This window comes from Myotis brandtii, unplaced genomic scaffold (assembly GCF_000412655.1).
Source record: "Myotis brandtii unplaced genomic scaffold, ASM41265v1 scaffold253, whole genome shotgun sequence".
Classification (NCBI taxonomy): Eukaryota; Metazoa; Chordata; class Mammalia; order Chiroptera; family Vespertilionidae; genus Myotis; species Myotis brandtii.
In genome coordinates, this window is record NW_005359590.1 from 306,791 (window position 1) to 318,058 (window position 11,268).

The window sequence follows — 11,268 nt, forward strand, 5'->3', positions numbered from 1 at the left end:
ACCTGCGTCTGGGCCTCTCTGCTCCTTCAGGTGCCTCCCCACCCCGACCCTTCCTCCCTGCACCCCTCAGCGCCTCCCTGTCCCCCAGCAAAGGTGCTCCCCCCTTCCTCGGTCCTCCCATCTCACCACATTAACCAAATGTTGTTATTAAACCGAACACAAGTGTTCATGAATGTGTATGAGTGTGGCCATCAGAAGACTGAGGAGACAGAGAATGACTGCATTCGGTTGCTAGGGCTTCCTTAGTAACAAACTGTAGCCCAGCCCCTGTGATGTGAATGCCCCTAGTATTAAGAGCAACTATTTTTTTTAAATATATCTTTATTGATTTTAGAGAGGGAGGGAGAGGGAGAGATGGAAACATCAATAATGAGAGAGAATCATTGATCTGCTGCCTCCTGCACGCCCCACACCAGGGATTGGGCTCGAAAACCAGGTATGTGCCCTGTCGGGGAATCCAACCGTGACCTCCTGGTTCAGAGTCCGCTGCTCAACCACTGAGCCACACTGGTCGGGCTGAGCAGCTATGCTTAATTAGGCCTTTGTTCACATGGTAAAAGCTCTTCCTGCTCAACTCCCTTTGTTCTCAGAAGGTCCTCATTAGTTGCTAATGTGTGTGTCTTTTTGTCTCCTCAGGGACTTGAGGAGGATTCATGACTTTATTTTTGGGACGGAATGATGTCTCCAAGCGGCTGGCTCCCGGGGCTGAAATAGAAGAGCCCTAGCTAAAACTGAAGCAGCACAGCTTTCTCTCCTGCTCTCTGAAGCTCCCCTCCCCAAGTCCCTATGTAATAAAAGGCTAATATGCAAATTGTCCCCTTGACTGGGAGTTCAACCAGGAGGCAGGGCCCATCTGCCAACCATCCGGGAGCCTTCCACGCCCCGCCCACCCCCCAATTAATGGAACCAAAGTATACTGGGAGAAACCAGTCCTGGAGAAGGTGTAGCTGGGGTTCCAAGTGCAGGCCGGTGTCTGGAGCCTCCTTTCCATGTGACAGTGGGGAGTAGTTTAGTATCCAAGCGAATTAAAGTCTAATAGTCCAGGTGTGGAGGCCACGTGGACGCAGGGATGGGCTCCCCGACCACAGGAAGGAAATGTCAGGAAGCCATTGCTGCCAGGGAGAAGAGAGAGGGCGAGAGGAAGTGCGGACCTTTTACTTTAGGGGGTGGGTAGTCTTGCTAGCTCCTAATTGGTCTTTTCAAAGAATTCTGCCTAGGCAACATCCTTGGGATTGGTTTATTTTTTGCATTAATTTTTTTTTTTTTTTTTAGGGAGAGTAGAAGTGGAGGAAGGGAAGGAGAAAGGAAGAGAGAGAGAAACATCAATGTGAGACACATTGATTGGCTGCCTCCCGCATACACCCCAACCAGAGCCAAGGATTGAACCTGCAACCCAGATACATGCCCTTGACCAGGAATTGAACCTGCAACCCTTCGGTGTGTGGGCCAATGCTCTAACCACTGAGCACATGGGCCAGGGCCTAAAAATATTTATGATTGGATAAGGCTTATGATTAGACAGTCTGGTACTGATAATGAATCATCCCACACCCAAAAATGTTTCCAACTGAATGTCAGCATAATGCAGTAATCCTTCCTTCCTAAAATAAAGACACTGTTATCAAAAGAGAGATTTTTGCCTTATATAAAAACGACCCTAAGGTGAACTAAATTATAAAAACAAAACTTTTTATGCACCAGACTTCCAAGTTATCTGTGTCATAGAAGCACAATTCTCCCTACATTTGTAATTCTCTTTTCTTTGGCCACAGCTCTTCCAACATAGCTTCCCAGCGGTGTCATGCATTTTCCTTTAAACATTATGTTCTAGTGCGTGACTAACACTGACAAATTTGTCTGTGACAGGAGTCTTCCTCATGCTTGGCCAGCCTGTCATTTCCCTCAATGTAGGGTGGTTCTAAGTGAGTGATCTTTTAGTGACATTTCTCTTTGGTGTCTGGGTGTGACCTCACAATCTAGCCAAATAACTTTTAAAGAGTCCGGTAAACTCTTTGGGCTGGAAAAGGCTGATTTCATTTTTTTAATTCAATCACAATCATCTAATTGTTAAGACTCGGTCATCTTAAGGAAAAACTGACAGAACTGACTCAAAATGTTTGTGCAATGTAGCCTAGTTCTATGGCAACAGAAAGTAAACCACTGAAAGAACAAATTTTTAGTGGAAGAATCATGATAAGTATGTGACTAAGAAGAGTCTCCATTCAAAATATACCTCACATCTGGCCAATTACGGGGGGAGGGGGAGGGAGAGGGGAGCCTAAAACATTTTTGAACTAGCCCTCTAATGCTCAAAACTTTTAAATTGCTGCTGGGTATAATATTTTGTGCAGCTTATTTTTTTTTCATTCTCAACACAGTAAAATGCTATAATAACTGAGGTTACATTTAATAAAACTTAACGATTTAAGTTTTACTTCTCGATCTGTAATTTTTATAGGGAATTTATTATATGTCTAATCACTTTAAAGGGAATGATAGAAGGGGGAATTTTAAAAAGTCAGAAAGAATATATAAAGTCCTCATACAACTCAACAAAAGGAAGACAAATAATCCAATTAAAAAATGGGTAGACGACCTGAATAGACATTTCTCCAAAGAGGACATACAAATGGCCAAGAAACATGTGAAAAAAAGCTCAAAGTCACTAATCATCAAAGAGATGCAAATTAAAACCACAATGAGATATCGCCATACACCTGTCAGAGTGACTATCATCAAAAAATCAACAAACAACAAATGCTGGCAAGGATGTGGAGAAAAGGGAACCCTAGCACACTACTGGTGGGAATGCAGACTGCTGCAACTACTGTGGAAAACAGTATGGAGCTTCCTCAAAAAATTAAAAATGGAACTTTCATTTAACCCAGCGATCCCACTTTTGGGAATGTATTCTAAGAACCCCCCAAAAACAATCAGAAAGAATATATGCATCCCTATGTTCATAGCAGCATTATTTACAATAGCTAAGATTTGGAAACAGCCCAAGTGCCCTTCAGTAGATGAATGGATAAAAAAGCTGTGGTACATTTACACTAAGGAATACTATACAGCTGTGAAAAAGAGGGATCTCTTACCCTTTGGGACAGCATGGATGGACCTGAAAAATATTATGCTAAGTGAAATAAGCCAATCTGAGAAAGACAAATATAATATGATCTCCCTTATTTACGGAATCTAATGAGCAGAATGAATTGACCAACAAAATAAGACCTAAAGCATGGAGGCATGGAGCAGACTAACATACCTTGATTCGGGGTTGGGGGGATGAGAAGAGATGAACCAAAGAACTTACATGCTTCTAGGCATAGTCCATGGACACGAACAATAAGGTAGTGAAGATATGAGGGGTGGTGGTTAGGGTCTAGGACAGGGGTGGGCAAACTTTTGACTCGAGGGCCACAATGGGTTCTTAAACTGGACCGGAGGGCCGGAACAAAAGCATGGATGGAGTGTTTGTGTGAACTAATATAAATTCAAAGTAAACATCATTACATAAAAGGGTACGTTCTTTTTTTTTTTTAGTTTTATTCATTTCAAACGGGCCGGATCCGGCCCGAGGGCCGTAGTTTGCCCACGGCTGGTCTAGGAGGATGAGGGTAAAAGGGGGAGGGGAGGTATCTGTAATACTATCAACAATAAAAAGTATATTTTAAAATGAAATAAAATTGGAAAGAGAAGACTAACACACAACACAATTATACAGTAATAAACAGCAATCTATAATCAGGGCTAGATTGTATAGTAGCCAGAGTTAGTGAGGATGTTAAAACATTGTTTCTGAAGAGGTAAATTAGTAAAACCTTTTTACTCATTTTTTTAGAAAATGTAGAATATCTATTAAATTTTCTGTCATGACTTCCCCCCACAAAAAATGCAGAAATAAAATCTAGATACAAGTTTTATAACCAGGGCTACATTTTGTTATAAATTTTTTTCATGGAAAATTTTAAACAGATACAAAAACAGGAGAATGTGTCTTCATGTACGTATCACCAAACCATACTGGCAGTTTTATTTTCTTGGAATGCTCTTCCTCTAGCTGTATTTACACAGCTCACTACTTCTCAGCTTTCAGAATTGAACTCAAATCACCTCACAGATGTCTTCTATGAACATTTGACCGAAAACTGTACCCCCTAAAACTCCCTCTACTTTTTCTCTTTTTAAAGGTTTTAAAATAGATGTTTAGAGAGCAAGTGAGAGGGAGAGAGAGAAACATCAATGTGAGAGCAAAACATCAATGATGAGAGAGAATCATTGATTGACTGCCTCCTACATGCCCCTTTCTGGGGATAGAGCCCATAACCTATAACCTGGGCATGTGCCCTGACCAGGAATTGAACCAGCAACCATTAGTACATGGGGCGATACCCAACCAATTGAGTCACACTAGCCAGGGCTACCTTTTGTCTTATTTCTCACCATAACATTTCTTACTTTCTATACTTTTTTCAAGTATTTTTATTTCTTATCTGTTTGCAATCCAATAAACTACATGAAGGGAAGGATTATCAAATGCTTTTTTCATTGGTATAATCCACTACCTAGACCAGTGATGGCGAACCTTTTGAGCTCGGCGTGTCAGCATTTTGAAAAACCCTAACTTAACTCTGGTGCCGTGTCACATACAGAAATTTTTTGATATTTGCAACCATAGTAAAACAAAGATTTATATTTTTGATATTTATTTTATATATTTAAATGCCATTTAACAAAGAAAAATCAACCAAAAAAATGAGTTCGCGTGTCACCTCTGACACGTGTGTCATAGGTTCGCCATCACTGACCTAGACTAATGCCTGACACACAGAAGGGCTTAATAAATAGTAAATGAACAAATAAATATGTATTGATATGAGGAGACATCCATAATATATTACATTAAAAAAAACACAAAAAAACCCTGCAACACTGTTTGGATGGGAGAAAGCGGACTGCAATTGAGGTAGAAGTACTCACTAAATAGTCTGCACTCCACACTCCACATTGCCCAGCTCACTTTCTGTTGGGCAGGGCTTTGGTTACTAGTTATGGCCAATAAATTGTGATTGAAAGTGGCATATGTCAATTATGGGCTGGAGCAATAAAAACTCCATGTGTGATTTTATAGTCTCTCTTCGCTCCTAAAATGAGCAGAGGAGCCATGTATGGCAGATGATGACCACAGTATGGTGGACTCTCCAGTATCCTGGGTCCCTGAGTTACTGCATGGAGAAACCACTCTGCCAATTTATTAAGAAATAAATTGTTGCCCTAACCGGTTTGGCTCAGTAGATAGAGTGTCGGCCTGTGGACTGGAGGGTCCCAGGTTCGATTCCAGGCATGTACCTTGGTTGCATGTACCTAGGGGATGTGCAGGAGGCAACTGATCGGTGGTTCTCTCTCATCGATGTTTCTAACTCTCTATCCTTCTCCCTTCCTCTCTGTAAAAAATCAATAAAATATATTTTTTTTAAAAAAGAAAGAAATTGTTGTGTTAAAGCACTGAGATTTTGTTGTTGGTTACTACAACATAATCTAGCCTATCCTCATATATGTACAAAACTAGCATTTATTAAGCATTTACTATATCCCCAAAACCATGCTGAATACTTTACATATTCTTATTAAACCCTCACAAAACCCTGGAAGCCAGTACTATTACACCAAGATGGGGAAACCAAGGAAGTATGAGGACAAATAGCTTGTTCAAGGCTGCCAGCTAAAGGGAAAGCTGGAAATGGTACCCAGGCAGTCTGGAGTATGATCAACGAAGCTATTAACAGTAGTGATCCCAGAGGGCAGGATTATGGGGACTGATCACTCTGTCCTGTATTTCTGTAATGTTACACATGTACTTTTGCAGTGAGTAATAAACAAATAGATAAACTATATGTTAGTTACTTAAAGACTATGAATTCAGAGATGAAAGTCAAGTAACCCATGGAAACTGGAGTAATCAAGGAATGTCTAAGAATGACTCTACCAACCTGTAGGCATACCTGGTTTTATAGGTGAATTCTAGCAAATAAGAAGATTCATATTATAATTCATGATAAAATTGGATTCGTTTCTTAGGGAAAAACCCCCACTCCTAGTTATTTTAACTTTTGGTGTTAATTAAACGGCCACCGCAAAAGGAAAGAAAAGCAATAATAATAGAACATTCCTTATAGCTAAAAAATGGCTTTATTAAATGTATATTTAAAAATGTTCTATTCAGTCTTATTTAAACAAAATATATATGGTAAAATATATAATAATCAGATGTATCTGTAGTTTTCCTGGCTGCCCAGAATCTTAATCCCCATTTTGGCTATTCAACAGTGTAGAATTCTTAACAGGAGGAAACCAAAAGTCCAAAATATTGGTTGTCTCAGACTCTGGGCAGCCAGGTAGCGTGTGTGTCACCTGAGTGTAGTGCTGTGATGGTGTGGCGATCTAACAAAGCTACTCCCACAGCGTGACCTTGGCGGTGTACTTGGCTGCCTAGGTTCTCTTGGCCTCTGTCATTTCCTGAGTCTGGTTCTCCAGCTCCCCATTGATTCTGTAAACTAACAATCTTCCAGAGGTGGTTGTGTGTTTTGTTTTTTGTTGTTGTTGTTTTGCTTGGAAGCAAGAAGCTGACTACCAAGCAGTAACTATTGGCAGCTATATAATTTGAAGGCACTGCCTGTAGGAGAAAATGAACCACCATTGAAGGACTAAATAATAAGACCTAAATATATACTAATATGACAATGAATATCATGAAAGCACCTTCTCTAGATTTAAGATACACATTTCTCCCAAGTTTGATCTTTTGTTCTCTTTCCAGGAATTTCTGTCATATCTGAGTATTCCCTAACTTCACACATAAGTCTCCCTATGCTTAACTCACATCTTTCATTTATAATATCATAGACTTTCAAAAGGGTGTCATTATGTAACATGATCTATTCAACAGTAGAAATGCTTTAAATTTGTGGCTTACTGTTATAGGAAATAAATTACTGAACTATTTTATTAGCTCACGTTCAAAAGTCTACAAAACAAAATAGGTGACGCTATAAGAAAATTAAAATTACCTGAATTTCATTTGCCTATGGAAATAATAATTCCCACCTTATTTCAGAGTATTCATATAAAGATCAAATAAAATAATTTGTGAACATGTTTAGAGAAATATTATTTTAAGGTATGTTCTGTATTCAAATCTTAAGAAACATTGTAAGACACACCATTAGTTTACATACCACTAAGAAAGAAACAATGTAGCCAATGAAAAACTATAACATGCTTCTTTTTCATTTACATACATGTAAGATGCAGCATTAATTTACATACCACAATGGAAGGAACAATATAAAAACTATAACACATTCTTCCTTATCATTTGGAACTTTTCTTAATACCTACTAAAAAAAAACCCTTAATCAGACATGGATTGTTATATCTAATTCTTGTGCAAACATTAAGAGGAAAACATGAATGAAATAAATTGGTGAAGGTACTTTTAAAACTTCTCATTGAGTCCAACATTGCTGAATCATTTTCGATTCAATCATTAATATCAATGTATTTCCACATAATAACATTATCTGTGCCATCAAAAATGTTGGTGATATAGCATTTCTTATAAGAATCCATAATAGTTAAAAAAAAAAAAAAAGAACCCATAAAATGTTGTTCTGGCTCTTGAACTCATCTCCTCCCATGAACACATCGAATCTACAGCTGCATAAGGAATAATTTCCTCTCAATGAAATCCAGAAACTAGTTGAGTGACTCCTACACAGCAGCAAACAAGGATACCCACATTGGAATGGGTAGAAGAGGCTAGGTAACACATTCTCACCATAAACCCTACACTTGGCACAGCAACACACCAACACACAACCTGGAGGGAATTCACAATTCCCAGACTCTCCCTGAAGAGCAAAGGGTATGGATCTCAGAGCCAGCATTACAACTTTTAAGACTTCCACCTGAGAGCCGGGCCCCACAACATCTAGTTTTGAAAGCCAACAGGGTTTGCACCTACAAGACACTCATGGCTATAGTGAACTAAAAAACAGTTCTTACAGGGCTCACGGGAATTCACCGCGGCTAACCACCCAGGGCCCAGTGCAGAGGCAGCAGAATGTAAGGCTCTCAGGCTTTCCATGAGAGAGGCAACTGGCTTACCTTAAAAGCTTCGGCTTGAGGAGCAAAAGGAGTTCATGCACCTGTCTGGCACGATGGTTTTTGCATCTGCCACCCAGAGGATGCCCCTTGAGTGCCTGGCTCTGGTGGCCAACGAAGGTTATGTTTGCAGGTCCCACAGGCCTGTAACAAATAAGAGAGAAATCGTTCTTAATCACCTTTTTCTCCAGGGCACAGCAGAGGCAGCAGGCAGAAACACCCAGTCTTTCTGTGAAAGAGGTTATTAGTTCACCGTAACAGCTGCAGCCCGAGGGGCAGGCATCTAATTTAACACACACATAGGGACTTAGTACCACCCTATCAGAGACTGGGTAGGTGGCAGACATCAAAGCTATGCTACACCCAGCTCCAGGTCACTGGTGTCTCCAAGACAGGAGCTTGTGGACAAAAGAAGAAACCGTTCTTAACTGGCTAGCCTCTTTGCTCCATACAGCCCCAAACTCAGTATATAGGGAGCAGACAGAAATGCCCATCTCTGTCTTCCCCTGATAGAATTATATTCGTATATTTTAAAAGATGCTGCTTGAGGATTTGGCTTCCAATCGGCCTGCACACTAGGTATTGCATGGAATCGTACTCTCTGAGACACTGACGGGTCTTGGCACACCATCAACTGCTGCGAGCCAATAAGAAAAAAGGACAATCACAAAGGTTTAAGAGACAGCCAAGAGCTTGTAGAGGGTTGAAATATATAAGTTTCATCTCCAACATGCGACTGTTCCTTTAAGATTAAGAGAGGCCACAGTTTTATCTAACACATAGATACCAGCAAAGAGTCACAGAAAATGAAGAAACAAAGGAATATATTCCAAATGAAAGAACAAGACAAAAATCTCAGAAAAAGAACTTAATAAAGCAGAAATAAATGATTTACTTGATACAGGGTTTTAAAGAATGGTCATAAAAATGCTCACTGAGGTCAGGAGAACAACACATGAACAAAGTGACAGAAAATATAAGAAAGTACCAAACAGAAATCACAGAGCTGAAGAATTTAATAACTGAATTGAAAAATTCTAAAGGATTCCACATCAGACTAGATAAAGAAAAAAAAATCAATGAATTTAAAGACAGGGCAATGGAATTCATCTAATCAGAAAAGCCAAAAAAATAAAGAAAGAGTGAAAACAAGGGAAGATAGCTTACGGGACTTTGGGACAACATCAAGCAGACCAACATTCACCTTATAGGAGTCCCATAAGAAGAAAAAAAAGAGAAAAAAAGGGCATAAAATTTATTTTAAAAAAATAATAGCTGCCCTAGCCGGTTTGGCTCAGTGGATAGAGCGTCGGCCTGCAGACTGGGGGGTCCTGGGTTCGATTCCGGTCAAGGGCATATACCTTGGTTGCGGGCTCATCGTGGGGGTGGGGGGGGGTGTGCAGGAGGCAGCTGATCGATGTTTCTCTCTCATCGATGTTTCTAACTCTCTATCCCTCTCCCTTCCTCTCTGTAAAAAATCAATAAAATATATTTTTAAAAATTAAAATAAATAATAGCTGAAAAATTCCCTAACCTAGGAAGGAAACAGACATCCTAATCCAGGAATCTCATAAAGTTCCAAATAACATGAACCCAAAAGAGACTCACAACAAGACACATTATAATCACACTGTCAGAAGTTAAAGACAAGGAGATAATATTAAAAGCAGCAAGAGAAAAACTACTTGTTATAAGGGAACCCCTATAAGACATCATCAGATTTTTCAGCAGAAACTTTGCAGGACAGAGGGAGTGAGACGATATATTCAAAGTGCTGAAAGAAAAGAAAAAAACACTGCCAACCAAGAATATTCTACCCAACAAAATTGTCCAGAATAAAGGAGAGTTTTCCAGACAAGAAAAAGCTGAAGGAATTGAGCACCACTAGACTGGCCTTATAAGAAATGTTAAAAGGGACTTCATTAAGTTGATAAAAGGGTACTAATGACTTACAGAAAAGCATATGAAAGTATAAATCTCACTAGTTAAGGTAAATATAGAATTAAATTCAGAATAATCTAATGTAATGGTGATGGTTAATCATTTAAAAATCTAGTTATGAAGACCAAAAAACCCAAAACATCCCAAAAGTACCAAAAACTATAACCATAATAATTTGTTAATGGATGCACAGATAAAAAGATACAAACTGTGACATCAAAAACATAAGATGTTTAGGGGGAGAGTGAAAATGTAGTTTTAGAATGCTTTTGAATTTACATTGTTAGCAACTTCAAAGAGTTTATTATATATATAAGGTGTTTTATGTAAGCCTCATGTTAACCATAAAATAAAAACCTATAGTAGATACACAAAAGATAAAGGAATCTAAGCAAGCATACCACTACATAAAATCATCGAATCACAAAAAAAGAGATCAAAAGAATAAGGAACAAAGAAATTACAAAACAGTTAACAATGAACAAAATGTCAAAAAGTACATACCTATCAATAATCACTTTAAATGCAAATGAACTATGAACCAGGAGGTCACAGTTCAATTCCTGGTTGGGCATATGCCCGGGGTTTCGGGCTTGATCCCCCAGTAGGGGGCATGCAGGAGGCAGCCAATCAATGATTCCCTCTCATTATTGATGTTTCTATTTCTCCCTTTCCCATTCCTCTCTGAAATCAATAAAAAATATATTTTTTAATAAATCAATTACAAAAAAGAAAACTAAAAATTTACAAATATATGGAGATTAAATAACATGCTACTGAACAGCCAATAGTCAACAAAGAAATCAAAAGAGAAATAAAAAATACCCTAAGACAAACGAAAATAAAGTAAACCAAAACTTATGGAATGTAGCAAAAGCAGTTCTAAGAGAGAAGTCCATAGTGATTAATGCCAACATAAGAAAGATCTCAAGTAAACAACACACGGAATTAAAAACCCAAAGTTAGTAGAAGGACGAAAACAACAAAGATCAAAATGTAAATTTAAAAAAAATATAGACTAAAAAGACAATAGAAAATAAGAGGTGTTTTTTTGAAAAGATAAACAAAATTGACAAACTTTTAGCTAGGACTTACCAAGAAAAGAGAGGACTTAAAATCAGACATGAAAGAGGAGACATGGTTAACATGAGGCTTACATAAAAC

General features: G+C 38.7%; 1 protein-coding gene across 1 annotated transcript in view; it reads left to right on the forward strand.

Annotated features, from left to right (window-relative positions):
• The window catches only part of LOC102260004 (DNA dC->dU-editing enzyme APOBEC-3D-like), a 14,937-nt gene extending 14,126 nt beyond the window's left edge, over nt 1-811 (forward strand). The window contains exon 8 of the mRNA XM_014540981.1: nt 637-811. Within this exon, the coding sequence (XP_014396467.1) occupies nt 637-679 (43 nt within the window). The 3' untranslated portion in view covers nt 680-811. The remainder of the gene's footprint in view (nt 1-636) is intronic.
• Nucleotides 812-11,268: the final 10,457 nt, after the last annotated feature.